The sequence below is a fragment of the Psammomys obesus genome, unplaced genomic scaffold, assembly GCF_907164565.1.
Source record: "Psammomys obesus unplaced genomic scaffold, mPsaObe1.curated_primary_1811, whole genome shotgun sequence".
Classification (NCBI taxonomy): Eukaryota; Metazoa; Chordata; class Mammalia; order Rodentia; family Muridae; genus Psammomys; species Psammomys obesus.
In genome coordinates this window covers 4,775,759-4,798,204 of record NW_026586662.1, presented here as the reverse complement: position 1 = coordinate 4,798,204, position 22,446 = coordinate 4,775,759, and the positions used below count along the sequence as shown (strand labels likewise).

The 22,446-nt window shown below is 39.9% G+C and overlaps 1 protein-coding gene across 1 annotated transcript in view; it reads right to left on the bottom strand.

Annotated features, from left to right (window-relative positions):
• Lca5 (lebercilin LCA5) overlaps positions 1-21,567 on the bottom strand; it is a 56,754-nt gene extending 35,187 nt beyond the window's left edge. Inside the window, exons 1-2 of the mRNA XM_055602455.1 lie at positions 21,349-21,567; positions 11,409-11,935 (exon numbers count right to left, since the gene is read on the bottom strand). Coding sequence (XP_055458430.1) covers positions 11,409-11,935; positions 21,349-21,529 — 708 coding nt within the window. The 5' untranslated portion in view covers positions 21,530-21,567. The remainder of the gene's footprint in view (positions 1-11,408; positions 11,936-21,348) is intronic.
• Between the last annotated feature and the right edge of the window lie 879 nt (positions 21,568-22,446).

The window sequence follows — 22,446 nt, the reverse complement described above, 5'->3', positions numbered from 1 at the left end:
AGAGGGATGACCACAACCAACAGAGACCAGAGGGATGACCACAGCCAACAACAGAGACCAGAGGGATGACCACAGCCATCAACAGAGAGCAGAGGGATGACCGCAGCCAACAGAGAGAGGGATGACCACAGCCAACAGAGAGAGAGGGATGACCACAGCCAACAACAGAGACCAGAGGGATGACTGCAGCCCACAACAGAGACCAGAGGGATGACCGCAGCCAACAGAGAGCTGTTATGCAAAAGGGTGATCACAGACAACAGTGAGCTGCTACTCTGAAGGGTAACTGTATACAACAATGTGCTATGGATCTGAAAAGGCTGCAAAAAAAGAATTTTGAAAGTTTCTGGCAATATATACACATACCAAAACATAACCTGGTGTCCCAATGTGCATTCAATTTTTATATAACTTAATATGCTTTTAATTTAAATGCCACAAGCTTGAAATAAAACCCCCAAATAAAGGCATATAAAACCCAAAGTAAAGGTATACAGTAATTTTAAACAATAGTTACACATGTGGTCTGATTTAGGCGCCAGGCTTTTGTACAATGTTGAGCAAGATCAACTCCATCAAGCAGTTCACCCTGGTACATCCTGAGACTGGAACAAGTGCTACTATAGGTGAGCTGATTCTTTAAAGAGGAGAACAACTGTCAGGCAGGGCAGGTGACTCCACTGAAACTTTCACTATTTTGTTTTGTTTTTCAATACAGGGTTTCTGTGTAGCCTTGGGTGTCCTGGAACTCACCATGTAGACCAGGATGCCCTGGACCTCAGAGATCCATCTGTCTCTGCCTCTCAAGTGCTGGGATTGAAGGCGAGAGCCACCCGTGCCTGGCCTGAAATCTTTCACTATTCATCTCTTTAAACACACTCATTTCTAAACCACTGGTTGCAGTGCTGAAGTACTAAGTTTCCATACATCTTGTCACTCACACCAAATAAGAAAACAAGATTGCAGCCACACTATAAGCTGATGATCATGGGGAAGCTGTTGATACTCAACTAGTTAAACTTAGCTGTCGAAGAATGCCTCCCTCCATTTCTCATGATAAGTGCACGCGATGAGGGGTAAAAACTGTGGCCTGACGTCCTTAGAAACAAAAAACTGCCTTTCCCAAGTCCCAGCCTAAGTACAGAATACACTGAAATAAAAGAAAACTAAATCCCCATCCAAATGAAAATAAGGCCCTGAAGTTAATACAGAACCACAAAGACCTGAAAAGCCAAAGTGGTCCTGAAAAAACATAACAGTGCCAGAGTTCAAGCTATAGTAATTCAAATTGTATAGTACTGGCACAAAGACAGACATGGAATCAATGGAACAATACAGAATACCCAAATATGACCACATATAACTATAGCCATCTTGTATTTGATGCCAAAGATATACACTGCAGAAAAGATACCATTTTCAAAAAAAAAAAAAAAAAAAAAAATGAAGCTGAAGAAACTGATGTCCATATGTAAAAGAGTAAAACTAGACTTATATCATGCTGCACAAAAATTAACTCCAATGGATTAAAGAGCTCAATGTGAAACCTTGAAATGGTAGAACTGCTAGAAGAAAAAACACAGGCAGCATCCTCCAGCATGCAGGTCTAAGAAAAGGCTTTCTGATAGGACTCTACCCACTCAGGAATAAAGCCAACTAAAGGGAACATCCAAGTGAAGAGGACGCCCACAGAGTGGGAGAGATCCTTCATCATCTATATGTCTAATAGAGGATTCATATTCAGAATATTTAAAGAAACAAAAAAAGTCAAGAAAACAAAAAACCCAACTTAAAAATGGACAATGGGTTTGAACAGAGTTCTCAAAATACATACATACATACATACATACATACATACATACATACATACATACATACATAAATGTATCTTGATTATCCCCAGCAATTAGAGAAATGCAAATTAAAATTGTGTGATTTCAATTTAAATGGCTAAGATCAACAAAACAAATTAGAACCAAAGCTGTAAAAGAATGTAGGGAACAGGAACCCTCATTCATTGCTGGTATTTTTGCAAACTGGTCCAGTCATTCTGGAAATCAGTGTGGAAATGTTCAAAAGACTAAAAGTAAATCCACCATGTAGCTCAGCTATACCATTCCTCAGCATATGACCAAAGGGCCTGACTTCCTATTCTACAGATAATTACTCAGCCATGATGCTCTATTCTCAAGAACTAAGTAATGGAATCAATTTAAACACCCATAAACTTATGAATGGATAAGGAAAGTATGGTACCTACACACTATGGAATATTATTCAGTTGTAAAGAAAAATAAAATCATGAAATTTATAAGTGAATGCATGAAACTAGAAGGTATTACACTGAGCAAGGAAAGACAAATGCCACATGTTCTTGCTTATTTGTGGATCCTGGTTCTGAATGTTTGGATGTGTGTCTACAACCTGGAGTCTCTGCAGAAACCAGGAGTGGAATAAGGGACTGGGAACCAGAAGGGGAGGAGCTATACAGATGGGAGTACTAAGACATTGGTGCTATGGAGGGGCAAAGAAAAAAACAATGAAGGGGAGGAGGGAATGAAGGCAATATTGCGGAGTGGGTGGGAGGAGGGATAAAGGATATGAAGGATGAATAAAAAAAACACAGGGAAACATTATACTTACTTAAAATATATATAGTATATATTAAATAATTAAAATGAAATTATGCCACCTGGGTTTTTGTTTCCTCCAAAGAGCCATGGGCTAACAAAAAAATCCAGTGCAAGAAGTAGGAAATCTTCCTTCCAGCCATTTGTCAGGGGTGTCCAAGGATGTCCCCAAGCAATACAGGTATGCTGTTGGCCCTAGTTGTTTCCCAGAACTTGAAGGTATGAACCCATTGCTGAAGACAACACATACTTCAGACACAGGACATGGAGAAGTCAAGCTGGAAGTGACCAGGAAGCTTCCTCCTTGACAACTAGCTCTCAGTTTTTCAAGGGGTTATGCAAGTTGCCAAGAAAAGCAATTAAAAGTACCACCCAGCTGTAAAGCCTACAACTCACAATAATGACCAGCATGGCAAACATACCAAGGGTCTAACAGTGACATTTAAATCTTGGGGGTAACACAATAGACACCTCCTAGGACTTAAAGTCTGATCAACAGGAGGGAATTCATGTCTGGAACTATAAACCTTGCCAACTCCCTGTGACTGGTGAGGTCATGGACCCTAGAGGAGAGCCTATTATTTTCATGTTCCTAAGCCAGGATAATTTCTAACTAAATAACTATCCTCATACCCACAGCAAAGTGTAGCTCTAAAACTTCATCAGAAAAGCTTCTGGTAGAAGATGGAGGCAACCACAGAAATCTACACCTAATTAAACTGCAGAGAGCAACTGCAGTTACCAAGCCTTGTCTATAGATACATCTGTAATACAACCCCTACACTTAAGGCTCGGCAAACATTGTGGAAGAGGAGGCAGAAAAATTGTAAGAGCCCGAGGACCACGTCCTCTGCAGAAAGATTCTATACTCTATACGACAGGGAAGTTGCACCCCTGAAATATTAAACAATATACTCTCCAAAACAAGACTTGAACAATGATAAAAACAGCTGACATTCAACATGGATGGGGGAAATTTCCTAAGGCACCATCTATTTATGAAGAGCTACAGGAAATGAATGCATCCAAGAGAGGAAGCCTCAGCCTCTCCGAAGGATGAGCCCCCAATAGGCTAGCCAATCCCAAGTCATTGCAAAAGATATGTACATATGAGCAACACTGAATGGACTCGGCAGGTTGTATTTACATGTAATGTGACAGTAATGAAAGAAGCCATGCAGAGAGTAGAAGGGGGCACGCTGGAAGAGTTGGAGGAAGAGTATGGGATATAAATGATTATAGTGCCAATGTAGGAAAGTCTCAAAAATTAATAAATGAATATAAAATCTCAAAATGTCAAAGATGTGACAGACAATATAAAAATTAGTATAATATGATCAAGATGTTAAACATATGAGTACATGCTAACTGTTCATATCACAAAGAAAAATATATACAACTCTTTGAGATAATGGATATTGTTTTATTATTGTAATCATTTTTAGTATATGTATGGACCTAGTAATAACATTATGTTCAATGTGTTATGCATAATAAAATGCATTTAAAAGTAAAACATAAGAAAGTAAAGCAAAACAAACTGAAAGACATAAAATTTTTGTTTTGCAAGATGTATGTGGTCCATACATAGATAACATATATTTAAAAAAACAGCAAAAAAATTTTAAAAATCCTCAGCACCACACAGCCAGTCATCCTCAGCCATCCCGCCACAACTGCTCCCACAACTGCCAGACAGAGCCAAGGCACCCTTGAGTTTACTGTGTGCAAAATGCAACATCACAGTCATCACTGGATCCCTTAACCGTTACTGGCCTTCGCCATCACCAGCTGGCCTAGAGGGAAAAATGAACTTAGAGTGGGTGAGGCAAAATTTAAGATGCTGAATGAGGCGTAACAGCAAAAGCCACACTTCACAGCCAAACTATAAACTCGGTAACAACTATTTTAGGTTCTCAGTTCATTAGTGAAATTAGAAAGGAGATAATTACACATCCTGAGTCAGACGCCAAAGGTGTAGGGAAGAGTAAAGGAATAAGCTAACGGGTAAAGAACTCCCCTGGGGGAGCTCAGAAGACACCACATACAGAGTTAGTAAGGTGTGGCAGCAGGTGTGACACCAGAGACTTAGCACAGGAAGGCCCCCACTTGCATATTAAACACTGATCCCAACACAACGTTAATGCACAGAAGCAGCATGGGTCTCCTGTCTCGGACTCCGAGACAGGAGCTTATAAATCCGTTATCCTAAAACCTGGGTCGTTTCTAAAACCACAACAATCTTTTGTGTGCATAAAACAGTCAACTGAAAATCTAGTTTTTATAATAGAAATAAGCTTTAAAAATTAAAAGAACAAGTTAAAAATGATCTGAGAAAACCTGAAACTATTTAGGAATCAAACAGGAGTCAAATGCACAGAGACACCTTTCACTCATAGCTGGAAAACTTGAGGTGAGCGTCACCACAAAATGATCTGTGCACAAAACAGTTCCTAGCAAAACTCCAGGCACACGTGAGTACTTAAGAGTGCTTGCTACTGCACTGGGCTCTTAGTATCCAAATCGGGTGATCCAAGGCAGACACACACACATGTGCATGCGTGTGCACAGACACACACACATGCACACACATGCACACACACACATGCACACACATGCACACACACACACAAACTGGGCGCGTGTATGAAAGTAAGCACGCACCTGCAAAAATGAAATAAATTAGGAATCTAAAATGGTGGCACTGAGAGAACACTGTGTCTGATGAGCAGGACAGCAACCAATAGACTGAACTCTGGGCCCAGTGATTAGGTTTCCTAGGCGAGAGGAAACCCCACAATACGGGAATTAATCAGGTTCAGGTCACCCAGCTAATCCTGGAAGAGTTCCCGGGTCCCAGCAGGCACTCAGTCACCAGCCCAGAGCCACACACTTGAGTGCTCTGATCACCATCCCAGAATGAACTGTGGGCCCCACAACACCAGAGACTGAGATTTCTAGTCGAGAGAAAACCACATGGTGAAGGAAGAATCAGGACTGAACTCAGGTCACCCAGACAATCGCTGGAAAAGGTACCCAGGGCCCAGAGGGCACTCAGCTGCCAGCACAGAGACCTGCCTCATGCCCAACTCACCATCTCAGAACTGTGGGCCCCAGGGCACCAGAGACCGGGATTCCCTGTCAGGAGGAAACCCTATGAAGAGGGAAACAGCAGGTCTGACCTCAGGGCACCCAGCCGAATCTCCCACCACCACAAAAAGTTCTCTGGAAAAGTTCCTGGGTTCCTGGGTTCCTGGGTTCCTGGGTTCCTGGGTTCCCGCAGCCTCCTGTTGCATGCCTATGTGCTGTGCTCACCTGCCAATGATTACCGCTTGGGTACTAGGACAAGGAACTCCAACCTCAGACCTACAGAAGCCTGGGATCCACAGTATCAGCCCCCAGACACTGCTCCAAGGTACAACCAGTACCCCTAGCTAAACTAACCAAACTTCAGGGCTCCCTGGTTCTTCAAGAGGGCTACGCCCAGCAAAAACAGTGTAAGAGCAGCAGCAGCAGCTCACTAAATTCACAGTAAAAAAAACCCAGTGGCAGGGCATCTGTCTCCAGGACTTCTCCTGTTGAAAGGACAGCCCCCCTGACTACAATGACCACAGTTACCACACAGGTCCATACACCTGAAGTAACCTGTAGCAATTCCCTGAGACACTCTGGCCACTGGATGACCATACCCAAAAAGCTGAGAAGCCTTCTTTCAGGAACAACCATCTTCCTGCCAAGGGGATTCTCCCCACCCCAGGATTCCACCAGGCACCAGAAACTAACAGCCAACACCGGACAGCCAGATGGGTAGAGGCCAGTGTAAAAGCACAACCAACAGAAGCCAAAGCAATATGGCATCTCCAGAACCCAGTTATCTAGGGGAAAGTAGCCCTGGATACCCTAACATAAGTGAAATTCAAGAAGACGACCTTACATCTATGTTTATGAAGAGGATAATGGAGGAAACAAATGAAATTCATAACGAAAATAGAGGAAGATAAAGTCAAACAGAGTATGGCCATCTGTAAAGAAATACAGAAAGCTGCAGCCAAACAGTTAGTGGCCTTTAGATAGGAAATATTTAAATCACTGAAAGAAATAAAAGAAAACAAAGGAATGTTCAAACAAACAGTGAAGGAACTGAAGGAAAAACAGGAAAATACAGTCAGACAAGTGAATGAAATCAACAAAATGGCTCAATATCTGAAGATAGAACTGGAAAAAATAAAGAAAACACAAATGGAGGAAATTGTGGAGAGAAAGAGCTTAGGGAAGAAAACAGGAACTACAGAGGTAAGCATAACCAACAGAGTACGAGAGATGAAAAAAAGATCTCAGGTGTGGAAGATAAAATGGAAGAAATCAATGTATCCATTAAAGAAAATGTTAAATCCAAAAGATTCCTGACACAAACCATCCAAGAAATACTAGAAAACATGAAAACAAGAAACCTAAGAATAATAGGAATAGAGGAAAAAAGAAGATTCCCATCTCTCAGGCCCAGAAAATATTTTCAACAAAATCATAGAAGAAAATTTCCTCAACTTAAAGGAGAGGCCTATAAGAATACAAGAGGTCTACAGAACACCCAATAAGTTAGACCAGAAAAGAAAGTCCTCCTGCCATATAATCAAAACAGTAAGTATATGGAACAAAGAAAAAAATACTAAAAGCTGCAAGGGAAAAAGGCCAAGTAACATATAATGACAAACCCATCAGAATCACACCTGACTTCTCAACAGAGACTATGAAAGCCAGAAGGGCCTGGACGAATATCATGCAGACCCTAAGAGAACACAGATGTCAGCCCAGGCTACTATACCCAGCAAAATTCGCTGTCATCATAATTGGAGAAAACAAGATATTCAACAACAAAAACAAATTTAAACAATATCTACCCACAAATCCAGCCTTACAGAAGATACTAGAAGGAAAAATACAACCCAAGAAAGCTAACTACATTCAGGAAAACACAGGAAATAAATAATCTCACTGCAGCAAAACTAAAAGTAGCCATGCACCCAAACACACTACCACAACCAACATCAAAATCAAAGAATCTAACAGCCAGTAATCATTAATCTCTCTCAATATCAATGGATTCAACTCTCCAATAAAAAGACACAGACTAACAGAATGGATGTGTAAACTGGACCCATCAATCTGTTGCACACAAGAAACACACCTAAGTCACAAACATAGACATTACCTGAGAGTAAAGGGCTGGAAGACGGTTTTCCAAGGAAATGAACACAAGAAGCAAGCAGGAGTAGCCATTCTAATATCTAATAAAATAGACTTTCAACCAAAATTAAACAAAAGAGATAAGGAGGGCCACTATATTCTCATCAAAGGAAAATTCCACCAAGAAGATACCACAGTTCTGAACATATATGCCCACATAAAAGGTCACCCACATTTGTAAAAGAAACATTAATAAAACATGAACCACACATAAATCTCCACACATTAACAGTGGAAGACTTCAACACCCCACTCTTACCAAAGAACAGGTCAGCAAAACAGAATTAAACAAAGAAACAATGACACTAACAGATGTCATGAATCAAACAGACCTAACACACATCTATAGAACCTTTCACCCAAACACAAAAGAATTTGTCTTCTTCTCAGCACCTCATGGAACCTACTCTAAACTAGACCATATGGTTGGTCACAAATCAAGCCTCAACAGATACAAGAAGATTGAAATAATCCCTTGTATCCTATCAGACCACCATGGACTAAAGCTGGACCTCAACAACAGAAATAGCAAAAAGCCTACACACACACACACGGAAACTATATAACTCTCTACTCAATGGCATATGGGTAAGGAAAGAAGTAAAGAAAGATATTAACGACTTCCTAGAATTCAATGAAAGTGAAGGCACAACATACTCAAATTTATGGGACACAATGAAAGCAGTGCTAAGAGGACAGTTCCTAGTACTAAGTACCTCCAGAAAGAAGTTTGAGACATCTCATACAAGCAACTTAATGACTCACCTGAAAGCCCTTGGGGGGGGGGGGTAGGGGCAGGAAGAAGCAGATATACCCAAGAGGAGTAAATGGCTGGAAATAATCAAACTCAGGGCTGACATCAATAAACTAGAAACAAAGAGAACAATTCAAAGAATCAATGAAATCAAGAGCTGATTCTTTGAGAAAATCAACAAGATAGACAAACCCTTAGCCAAACTAACTAAAAGGCAGAGAGACACTATTCAAATCAACAAAATCAGAAATGAAAAGGGGGACATAACAACTGACAATCATTAGGTCTTACTACAAAAGGCTATATGCCACAAAATATAAAAATCTAATTGAAATGGACAATTTTCTTGATAGATTCCATTTACCAAAATTAAATCAAGACCAGATAAATAGATTAAATAGTCTTATATCCCCCAAGGAAATAGAAGCTGTCATCAAAAGTCTCCCTTTCAAAAAAAAAGCTCAGGGCCAGATGGTTTTAGCACAGAATTCTACCAGACCTTCAAAGAATAGCTAACTCCAACTGTCTTCAAATTAGTCCACAAAATAGAAACAGAAGGAACATTACCAAACTCATTCTATGAAGCCATAGTCACCTTGATATCTAAATCACACAAAGACCCAACAAAGAAAGACAACTTCAGATCTATTTCTTTTATGAACATTGATGCAAAAATGCTCAATAAAAAACTTGCAAACTGAATCCAAGAACACATAAATGATATTATCCATCATGACCAAATAGGCTTCATCCCAGGCATGCAGGGGTGGTTCAATATATAAAAAATCCACCAATGTAATCCACCATATAAACAAACTGAAGGAGAAAACCACATGATCATCTCCTTAGATGCTGAAAAAGCATTTGATAAAATCCAAAATTCATTTATGTTTAAAGTTCTGGAGAGATCAGGAATACAAAGCACATACTTAAACAAAGTAAAAGCAATATACTGCAAGCCTATAGCCAACATCAAACTAAATGGAGAGAAACTTAAATCAATCCCACTGAAATCAGGAACAAGGCAAGGCTGCCCACTCTCTCCATATCTCTTCAACATTGTTCTTGAAGTCCTTGCTAGAGCAATAAGACAATTAAAGGAGATAAAGGGGATTCAAATAAAAAAGGAAGATGTCAAAGTATCACTATTTGCAGATGATATGATAGTATACCTGACTGATCCCAAAAAAATCTACCAAGGAATTCCTGCAGCTGATAAACACCTTCAGCAAAATGGCTGGATACAACATTAACTAAAAAAAAAAAAAAAAAAAAAAAATCAGTTGCCCCCGTCTATAGAAAAGACAAAAGGGCTGAGAAAGAAATTAGGGAAACAACCCTTCACAATAGCCACAAAAGACATAAAGTACCTTGGTGTAGCTCTAACCAAGCAAGTCAAAGACTTTTATGAAAAATAACTTCAAGTCTCTGAAGAAAGAAATAGAAGAAAATATCAGAAGATGGAAAGATCTCCCATGCTCATGGCTTGGCAGGATTAACATAGTAAAAATGGCCATCTTACCAAAAGCAATCTACAGATTCAATGCAATTCCCATCAAATTAACAACACAATTCTTTACAGACCTTGAAAGAAAAATCCTCAACTTCATATGGAGTAACAAGAAACCCAGAATAGCTAAAACAATCCTCTACATTAAAAGATCTTCTGGAGGTATCTCCATCCCTGATCTCAAGCTGTACTATAAAGCAACAGTTATAAAAACTGACATAGAAACAGAATGGTGGATCAACAGAATTGAATAGAAGACTGTGAAATAAACCCACACACTTATGGACACCTGATCTTTGACAAAGATGCCAAAGCCATACAATGGAAAAAAGACAGCATCTTCAACAAATGGTGCTGGTCTAACTGGATGTCTACATGTAGAAAAATGCAAATAGATCCTTATTTATCACCCTGCACAAAATTAAAGTCCAAGTGGATCAAAGATCTCAACATGAAGCTAGGTTTTTGTTTGTTTGTTTTTATCATGGTATTCCACGGCCTTCTCTCTGCCTCCTTATGATCTCGTCCTGCATGAACTTCCAGCTTCTTGGAAAGGGACGCTTTGTACAGAATATTTACCAAACAGAACATTTCCAGAAATGACTAAGATTCAAATTTATCTATCAGGAGGTGGATTATTAGTTACATATACAGTCTTTGACAGTAAGTTCTTACATACACAGTCTTTTGTGTAAGTGAAGGTATGCATACGTGTGTGCATGTGTTGACGCTGGAGATCAACCCTGGGCTTCTTTCCCAGCTGCTGCCTGCCTTGGTCTTTCACTGGCAGCTGGAGCTCCCCAGCTGCTTAGTGAGCCTCACAGGGGCGCTTGTCTGCACCTCCCCTCCCCAGCACTGCAATTTCAAGTGTTCACCACCACCCACACCCAGCAATTTTAAGGAAGTACTTTGGGTGGAACTCAGCTCCTCATGTTTGAGGGGCAAGTACTTTACAACCCAAGCCTTCTCCCCAGCTCCTGCATACACCTTCTTAGTTGTCCTTCCTCTCTTTTGAGGGTTTGTTGTTACTGTTGTTATTTGAGACAGGGTATGTAGCGGTCTCAAACTTACCAAGATGCCTGGCCTCTGATATCTCAGTGTTGGTGCTAAAGGCCCGCACCACCAACCTGACTCTGTCCTTAATTTCTATCCCAGGAAATTAATATTAAAAACTACTTTCAGGTCTAAGCCAAGGCCCAGTTGCAATGGGTTGCTTAATCAGAGCCCACAAACCTATCACCAAACACAATGGGAAGGCATACAATTTTACCTTAATTTTTCTCTCGGTGTCATCTAACTTTAATTCTGCCAAAACTAGTTTCTTGGCCAAATCATCTCGTTCTGGAAGGTGCCTAGCCTCGGAGATCTTTTTCAGTTTCTGTAAGGAAAATTTTGTCCTATATAGTTCGCCTTCTGTATCTTTCACCCTCTTCTCCGTCGCCCGTTCTTTCTCCTGGGACTTCCGTAGGCGTTCTTTGAGCGCAGTAACCTCGTTGTTATGGCGGTGTATCAGTTGCGAGATTTCACTCTCCGCATCTTCGAACTTATTCAGTGCTTTCTCCTGGCGAAACTGAAGGCTTTTCAAAGCCTTGTTTTCTTTCAGCAGCTGGGCTAACCTGACCTGCAGTTCGGACACTTCGTTCTGCAACTCGTTGATTTTCAGAAGTCTTGCAGAAAGAACCCGCTTTGTTACGATATCTGTATCTTTCCGAAGCGGCTCTCTGTTGAGGCTTTGCGACCGCAGTCCCACCTGGGATCCCTTTTTGCTGATCCCTTTAGCACTCACTTTCGTAGGGTCTAAAAGAGAAACAGTCATAATGTGAGTGAAGGCCTTACGCATTCACAAGAAGTAAATCCATTTTTTTTCTAATTTTTGTTCTGAAAAAAAAAATATATACATATATATATATATATATATATATATATATATATATATATATATATTTGAGGTTAAGTGCAGTGGTGCATGCCTTTAATCCCAGCACTTGGAAGGCAGAGGTAGGTGGGTCTGAGTTGGAGGCCAGTCTAGTACATACAGCAAGTTCCAGGCTAGCTAGGGCTATGCAAAAATTAAATATCAGGGACGATTTTTTAAGGTCTTGATTTCTATTTAAAGAGGTTTTGGGGAGAGAAATGTCTCAGTTGGCAAAGTGTTTGTCATACAAGCATAAGAAACAGAGTTTACTCTCCACAACCCACGTAAAAAGCCAGTCACGGTAAAATCAGCCACCATAAAAAGCCAGGCATGGTGATGTAAGCTTGTAATCCCAGCACTTCAAAGGTAAGGACAGGAAGATCCCTGTGACTCACTAGCCAGCCAGGCCAGACCACTTGGGCCAGATACAAACCAATGAAGAGTTACTGTCTCAAAAAGCAAGGTGGGCGCTCCTGAGAAATGCCACCCAATGTTGTCCTCCAGCTTCCCCACACACATACACCTGAGTTACATACACACACACACACACACACACACACACACACACACAGAGATATACACAAATGAAATAAATGTCAGTTTTAAAGCACATAGAATTCTTAAAGTATACATTAAATTATAACTTTTCTCAGAGTTTTTATTAAAGATTTATTGAGTGTAAGCTTCAGGATATACACAGACCTACTCTTTAAAAAGAGGTATCTAAAAGCCTATTAAAAGGTAAGTTAAAATAAAAAAAAAATAATAACAAATAAACAAAATCAACTTCCAAGTCAAAAATATCACACCAGGCTCATTCTCTGCCTGCTGTCGGTGGGTCAGAATGTAAAACTCTCAGTTAACTTTCCTGTACCATGCCTGCTCAAGTTCCACCACACTCCCTGTCATAACCGACTAACCATCTGAAACCAAGCAAGCCATCAGTTAAATGCTTTTTCAAAATGTGCAGGGTGCATTGGTCATGGTGTCTTTCACAGTAACAGCACAGTGACTTTAACAGAAATTGGTACCAGGAGTATGGTAGTCCCCACAGGTTCATATGTTTGAAAGTTTTGTCCCCAATTAGTGGAACTATTTGAGAAGGATTGGGAGGTGTGGCCTTGTTGGAGAAGGTGTGTCACTGGGGATGGGCTTCAAAAGCCCATGCCTAGTCTCTCTTTCTTTCTCTCTTCCTGGCTACCTCCAACCATACTCCTTTCCATGATGATCATGGATTAACCCTCTAAAACTGTAAGCAAGTTCCCAATTAAATGCTTTCTTTCATAAGAATTGCCGTGTCTTTCATAAGATGCCATTGGTCAAGACATCACTTTGTAGCAACAGAACAGTAACTGAGACAAGAAATTAATTCAGTTGGGTTCTGTGGCTTGATCTAAGACAGAAAAATGACCTCAGAGTTCATTTCAAAAGACAGCAGAGAGCAGAAAGCCATGCAGAGGGAAAATACTAACTGAATTTCCTGACTGCTGCTAGGATTGTTTCTCACTGTTTCTTTTCAGAAATGTTCTCAAATTAAGGCTCACAGAGTTCTGACTCCTTAGTTGGGGAGCTTCTAGGGAAGGAATAGAAAAATTAAAACACTTCTTTCCAACAATACCTGATAGAGAAATTATCCTTAGGAAGGTTAGGCATTTTCTAAGGTTCAACTTGACAAGAGTTTTGTAGTTGAGACCATACTCCCAATTAATTGTAAGAACCACATTCAGAAGAAGGTTAAAGACAAAGATGATGCTCAGAACAGAGAGAAAGCTGGAAATGAAAAGCAGTCAAACAAGAGAATCATTCAAATGTCAGTAGATGGACTTCCTGAAGAGCTAGACCAGGGCCTATGAACAGGTGGTTCTCAAGGGGATACGTATTCTTTGTGCTTTCCTTCTTTTTTATTGTTATTGGAGGGCATGTGTGTACATGTGGGGGTCAAAGGGCAACTTGTAAAGTTAGGGCTCTCCTTCCTCCACGGTTCCTAGGTCAAACTCATGCCATCAGGCTTGAGGGACAAACATCTTTTACCTAATGCTGAGCCACCTTGCTGGTCCTCTTCGTTGCTTTTAATGTGTAAACATTGCTCTTCAAAGTAATAATTTCGATATACTCACCAAAACCAGACAGAAACGCCATACAAGCTAGACACATCAGGCGCTGGGCCTCCGAAGCTTGGAGAGCACAGTGAAGAGACCCCAGGACTTCCCAGAAAGCATCTGGACTAGCAACCCAGTCTCCAGTTACAGTGGGACTTTCTAACCTGGCGGCAGAGCAGCACTGAGCTGGCGGGGCACATCAGCCCTCCAGTTTAAGACTAACCAGGGCCAAACCAGAAAAGAGAAAGCCTGGTTACCCCGATTCCTACTGACGTGACCACCCTGAAATCTCCAGCTGCAGCAAGACCTCATAACCTGGCAGTGACAGCAGCATGGAACTGGCGGAGCACATCAAAGAAGAAGGGCCAAACCAGAGAGCAGAGAGCCCAGATACCCCGATCTCTGCCAAGTGACCTGCCTGTACAGCTAGTCCTCAGCACACGCTAAGGACACGGGACCTCTCTCAACTTCCTGAAGAATTCTCCAGACTCGAGAGAGAGACAGTACCAGTCTGATCGGCAGAATCCCAAAACAAACAGGGAAGGTCTCAGATAAGCCAATGGCCAGGGGTAGGCGAAAGAACACATAAATAAGGACATCATGACTTCACCAGCAAACCCCAAAATCGCTGGATACTCCAATTCATCCGAAGCACAGGAAAATGACCTTAAAGCCATGCTTGCTCAATTATTTGAGGCTCATAAGGAGGAAATGAACAAATCTTTCAAAGAGTTGGCCATTCAATTGGAGGTAAAGAAAGAAGAAATAGACAAAAACCTTAAAGAAACACAGGCAAACATAGCCAAACAAATAGAGGCACAAGTAGAGAAAAAATTAGTAGCATACAAAAAGGAAATGTACAAAGAAATAAAGTCCATCGTAGAGAGACAGGAATCCAAATTCAAACACATGAAAGAAATGGTGCAAGGCATGAAAACAGAATTAGAATCAATAAAGAAAACACAAAATGAGAAAACTCTTGAGCTGGAGAACTTGGAGAAAAGATCAGGAACCACAAAAGTAAGCATCACCAACAGAATACAAGAGATGGAAGAGAGAATCTCTGGAGCTGAAGACACACTTGCAGAAATTGATACTTCTCTCAAAGAAAAAGTAAAATCAGAAAAATTCCAATCACAAAATATCCAAGAAATCAAGGATGCTATGAAAAGACAAAATCTAAGAATAATAGGAATTGATGAAAAAGAAGACTCCAGGCTCCAAGGTCCAGAAAATATTTTCAAGAAAATCATAGAAGAAAATTTTCCCAACTTAAAGAAAGAGATGTCCATAAATATACAAGAGGCCTACAGAACACCAAATAGACTAGACCAGAAAAGAAACACATCACGTCACATCATAGTCAAAACACTAAATCTACAGAACAAAGAAAAGATATTAAAAGCAGCAAGGGAAAAAGGCCAAGTAACATATGAAGGTAGACCTATCAGAATCACACCAGACTTCTCATCAGAAACTATGAAAGCCAGAAGGGCCTGGGCAAGCATCATGGAGACTCTAAGAGATCACAAATGTCAACACAGACTACTATACCCTGCAAAGCTTTCAATCAACATAGATGGAGAAAACAAAATATTCCATGACAAAACTAAATTTACGCAATATCTATACAGCAAACCAACCCTACAGAAGATACTAGAAGGAAAACTCCAATCCAACAAAAACGAATTTACCCAAGAAAACAGGGCATACAGATAATATCCCAACAAAAATGAAAAGAAAACAAGCAATGAAACAGGGTAAGATCATCGACTCCATTACAAAAGGAACTAACATGCATTGGTCAATATTATCTATCAATATTAATGGACTCAACTCACCAATAAAAAGACACAGGCTAACAGAATGGTTACGGAAACAGGACCCAACATTCTGTTGCATCCAAGAAACACACCTATGCAACAAAGATAAACACTACCTCAGAGTAAAGGGCTGGAAAAATGTTTTTCAAGCAAATGGTTCCAGAAAACAAGCTGGAGTAGCCATCCTAATATCTAATAAAATAGACTTTCAACCCAAGTTAATCAAAAAAGATAAGGAGGGCCACTATATTCTCATCAAAGGAAAAATCCAACAAGAGGACATCACAATTTTGAATATCTATGCCCCAAATACAAGAGCACCTACATTCGTAAATGAAACAATATTAAAGCTTAAATCATACATTGATCCTAATACCTTAATAGTAGGAGACTTCAACACCCCACTCTCATCAAGGGACAGATCAACCAGACAGACACCAAATAGGGAAATAAAAGCACTCACAGAATCCCTAAATCAAATGGACCTAATAGATGTCTACAGATCTTTTCACCCAAACTCAAAAGAGTACACCTTCTTTTCAGCACCACATGGAACCTTCTCCAAAATAGACCATATAGTTGGTCACAAAGCAAGCCTCAACAGATACAAAAGGATTGAAATAATCCCTTGTATACTATCTGACCACCATGGACTAAAGCTGGACATCAACAACAACAGAAACAACAAAAAGCCGACGCACACATGGAAACTGAACAACTTACTACTCAATGACAGCTGGGTCAAGGAAGAAATAAAGAAAGAAATTAAAGACTTTCTAGAATTCAATGAAAATGAAGGCACAACATACCCAAATTTATGGGACACATTGAAAGGAATGCTCAGAGGAAAATTTATAGCACTAAGTGCCTACAAGAAGAAATCCGTAACATCACATACAAACAACTTAATGGCCCAACTGAAAAACCTAGAAAAAAAAGAAGCAGATACACCCAAGAGGAGCAGACGGCTGGAAATAATCAAACTAAGGGCAGAAATCAATCAATTAGAAACAAATAAAATTATCCAAAGAATCAATGAAACAAAAAGCTGGTTCTTTGAGAAAATCAACAAGATAGACAAACCCTTAGCCAAACTAACTAAAAAGCAGAGAGAAACTATCCAAATCAGCAAAATCAGAAAGGAAAATGGGGACATAACTACAGACACTGAGGAAATCCAAACGATTATTAGGTCATACTACAAAAGCCTATATGGCACAAAATTTGAAAATCTAAATGAAATGGATAACTTTCTTGACAGATTCCATCTACCAAAACTAAGTCAAGATCAGGTAGAAAGACTGAATAGCCCTATATCTCCCAAGGAAATTGAAGCAGTCATTAACAGTCTCCCCTCCAAAAAAAGCCCTGGACCAGATGGCTTCAGCGCAGAATTCTACAAGACCTTCAAAGAAGTACTAACACCAATTCTCCTCAAACTATTCCACAAAATAGAAATAGAAGGAACACTACCAAACTCATTCTATGAAGACATAGTCACCTTGATACCTAAACCACACAAAGATCCAACAAAAAAAGAGAACTTCAGACCTATCTCTCTTATGAACATTGATGCAAAAATACTCAATAAAATACTTGCAAACCGAATCCAAGAACACATCAAAGATATCATCCATCATGACCAAGTAGGCTTCATCCCAGGAATGCAAGGGTGGTTCAACATACGGAAATCCATCAATGTAATCCACCACATAAACAAAATGAAGGAGAAAAACCACATGATCATCTCCTTAGATGCTGAAAAAGCATTTGACAAAGTCCAACACCCATTTATGTTTAAAGTCTTGGAGAGATCAGGGATACAAGGCACATACCTAAAGATAGTAAAGGCAATATACAACAAGCCTATAGCCAACATCAAACTCAATGGAGAGAAACTTAAATCAATCCCACTGAAACCAGGGACAAGACAAGGCTGCCCACTCTCTCCATATCTCTTCAACATTGTACTTGAAGTGCTAGCCAGAGCAATAAGACAACTAAAGGAGATCAAGGGGATACAAATCGGAAAAGAAGAGGTCAAAGTGTCACTATTTGCAGATGATATGATAGTATACATGAGCGACCCCAAAGATTCAACCAGAGAACTTCTTCAGCTGATAAACACCTTCAGCAAAGTGGCAGGATACAAAGTCAACTCAAAAAAATCAGAAGCCCTCTTGTATACCAAAGACAAAAAGGCTGAGAAAGAAATTAGGGAAACAACACCCTTCACAATAGCCACTAATAACATAAAGTACCTTGGGGTGACACTAACCAAACAAGTGAAAGACCTGTTTGAGAAAAACTTCAATCTCTGAAGAAAGAAATTGAAGAAGATCTCAGAAGATGGAAAGATATCCTGTGCTCATGGATTGGTAGGATTAACATTGTGAAAATGGCCATCCTGCCAAAAGCAATCTACAGATTCAATGCAATTCCCATCAAAATACCAACTCAATTCTTTACAGACCTTGAAAAAAAGATTCTCAGCTTCATATGGAGAAACAAAAAACCCAGAATCTCCAAAACGATCCTATACAACAACAGATCATCTGGAGGTATCTCCCGATCTCAAGCTGTACTACAGGGCAATAGTAATAAAAACTGCATGGTATTGGCATAGAAACAGAAAGGAGGATCAATAGAACCGCATAGAAGACCCAGAAATAAACCCACACACCTATGAATACTCAATATTTGACAAAGAAGCCAAATCCATTCAATGGAAAAAAGACAGCATCTTCAACAAATGGTGCTGGACCAACTGGATGTCTACATGCAGAAAAATGAAAATAGATCCATATTTATCACCCTGCACAAAACTAAAGTCCAAGTGGATCAAGGACCTCAACATAAAACCAGATACTTTAAATCAGTTGGAAAAAAAAGTGGGGAACAGCCTAGAACTCATTGGCACAGGAGACAACTTCCTGAACAGAACACCAACAGCACAGGCTCTAAGAGCAACAATCAATAAATGGGACCTCATGAAATTGAAAAGCTTCTGTAAAGCAAAAGACACTGTCATCAAAACAAATAGACAGCCTACAGATTGGGAAAGAATCTTCACCAACCCTTTATCTGACAGAGGGCTAATATCCAGTATATATAAAGAACTAAAGAAGCAGAAAAGCAGCAAACCAAGTAATCCAATTAAAAAATGGGGAACAGAGCTAAACAGAGAATTCTCGAAAGAGGAACATCAAATGGCAGAGAAACACTTAAAGAAATGCTCAACCTCATTAGCCATTAGGGAAATGCAAATCAAAACGACCCTGAGATTTCACCTTACACCCATCAGAATGGCCAACATGAAAAACTCAAGTGATAGCACATGCTGGAGAGGTTGTGGAGAAAAGGGAACCCTCCTCCATTGCTGGTGGGAATGTAAACTGGTACAACCACTTTGGAAGTCAATCTGGCGCTTTCTCAGACAACTAGGAGTAGTGCTACCTCAAGACCCAGCTATACCACTCCTAGGTATATACCCAAAATTTGCTCAAGTACACAACAAGGACACTTGTTCAACCATGTTCGTAGCAGCTTTATTTGTAATAGCCAGAACTTGGAAACAACCCATCAAAGGAGGAATGGGTACAGAAATTGTGGTATTTTTACACAATGGAATACTACTCAGCAATCAAAAAGGAGGAAATCATGAAATTTGCAGGCAAGTGGTGGGATCTAGAAAAGATCATTCTGAGTGAAGTATCCCAGAAGGAGAAAGACAAACTTGGTATATACTCGCTTATATAGACCTACAAGGTATGATAAACATAATGAAATCTACACACCTAAAGAAGATAATCAAGAAAGTGGACACAGGCGAAGGTGATTAATCCTCATTTAGAAAGACAAATGGGATGTGCATTGAACGTATGACAGGAGTCTACCACAAAAGGCATCTGAAAGACTCTACCTAGCAGTGTTTCAAAGCAGACACTAAGACTCATAACCAAACCCTCGGCAGAGCGCAGGAAATCATATGAAAGAAGGGAAGTTAGTATGATATGGAAAAGATAGGAGCTCTACAAGGACCAAACATATCTGGGCACAGGGTCTTTTCTGAGACTGACACTCAACCAAGGACCATCTATGGATATAACCTAGAACTTCTGCTCGGATGTGGCCCGTGGTAGCTCAGTAACCAAGTAGTTCTCCAAAGTAAGGGGAACACGGACTATTTCTAACAGGATCTCAAGGGCAGGCTGTTTGACATCCCCCCCCCCCCGGGGGAGGAGCAATCTGTTAGGCCACAGAGGAGGACTTTGCAGCCAGCCCTGAAGATACCTGATAAAACAGGGTCAAATGAAAGGGGAGGTGGTCCTCCCCTATCAGTGGACTTGGAAAGGGGCAGGGAGGAGACCAGGGAGGGAGTGTGGGGTTGGGGAGGGAATGAGGGAGCGGAATACAGCTGGGACAAAGAGTTAACAAAATGTAACTAAAAAGAAAAATAAAATTAAAAAAAAAAACAAAGTAATAATTTCTAATGAAAACTTAATCAAACCCTTTCTTAAATTGGTCCAATGGTGTCATCCACAAAATAATGACTATGATCTATTAGCATAGGATGTGGGTAGTTCGCTATGTGGCTTCTGTTTTCTCCTCAGCCCCCAACTTCCCACTTTCTACAACGGTCTGTAGTTGTTACTTATCTGTGTTACTAACTGTTACTAGTTGTTACTATCATAACTGTGCTACATGCATCAGTGGATCATAATCACTTCACTCAACACAGCTTATTGGTCTGTGCTGTTCTTTCAGACTTTGTGCATTTTGTTGCTCAGAACAATGGGATTTTTCCAGACCCACAAATTTTTTAAAATGAAGATATCTACATAACACTACACAGCTAAACATGCTGTTTTTAATAAAAAATGCTTAATAATAACCTAGTCTCCTTTAAGCCAGTGAATGGTAAACAAACTGGACAATACTCCAGAGTCCTAAACCCAACCCTAGGTTGAAGTTGTGCATTTTCAGTGAGCATTTATGGACGACAGCTCTGTCCATAAAAATGCCTCATAACCAATTCTAAAATAACTGTATTCAATTACTTTAGAAAACAAAAATACAGAAAAGTACAATCACTTTGTAGGTTTTGCCCTTAGAGTAAGTGCCTCAGAGTTCACAAAGAAGAAGAAAAATGGTGCTTTCTCCTATATGACTAAGTATAAAAATGGTAATATGTAGTAATATATAAGTATAAGCAACCTACAATTTATGAAAATAAAGCCAATTTGCAATGCAAATCAGCTCATTCTGCATACACTGCAATATACGCACTGAAAGAAAAGCTTCATTCACACGGGTCTTTGCTGCACTGCACCCGAGTGTCAAGGGTGCCTGGGATCTTCTGCAGACACTTACTCTGGTTGTCTAACAACTGTTGTTTGGCATTCTTCTCCTTCCTACGTAAAGACGAATTGATGGGCGATGAGTGTCCGGAAGACTGTGGTGAGGATCCAAAGTCAGATGAGTAATGAGAGCAATATTGCTTGCCTACTTTTCTTTTTTGATCGGTACCTGGGCTTCTGGATCTTTCCCCCATTGTCTGCCACAATGACCTCTCATCACATAATTTTACAGATTCATGAAAATACTGAAGAATATTTTCATAGGTTTGGTATCCTGGTGGTGATGTTTATTTATGTGCAGTTGGTTTTCTTCATGCTATGTCTGTAGTCCACATCCGTAAACACAAGACACGCTTTATCCCCTACAGTGAGGAAAGAAAGCAGACTCAGCAAAGGGTCATGAGATGATTTCTCTAATCAAATGGAGAGTGACTACAGGCAAAATAATTTACAGCATACAATGATAAAAAAGAGGTTACCATTTATATTTTTATATATTAACTTACATATTTGAAATAAGACAGGTTCTGTCATGGCCTAGAAAATAACATTCCTTCTGAAAAAAATGTCAACTAATTTTGATTTCCCTTGAATCCTGAGACATATATAACACAATCCTGAAAATTTATTAGACAATAATGATCAAATTGCCAATATTTTTCTATGTGGGGGTGATTAAAAAAAAATCTGCTAATAAGAAAAATACCGGAAGCTGGAGAGATGGCTCAGAGGTTAAGAGCACTGGCTGCTCTTCCAGAGGTCCTAAGTTCAATTCCCAGCACCCACATGACAGCTCACAACTGTCTGAAACTCCAGATCCAGACCCTCACACAGACATACATGCAAGCAAAACCACTAGTGCACATAAAATAAAATTAAAATAAAAAATTACCTAGGATTGACTATAAAAATGTAAAACAAAAGTATAAACTTTAAAACACATTTAATGAAAAAAAAATCATCCTTAGCACAAGGATCTCATAGCACCCTGTAAAAAATGAGGTAAAAAAATAAAATTAGGCAGAGCAGTGGTGGCACATGCCTTTAACCACAGTACTTGGGGGGCAGAGGTAGGCAGATCTCTGAGTTTGAGGCCAGCTTGGTCTATAGA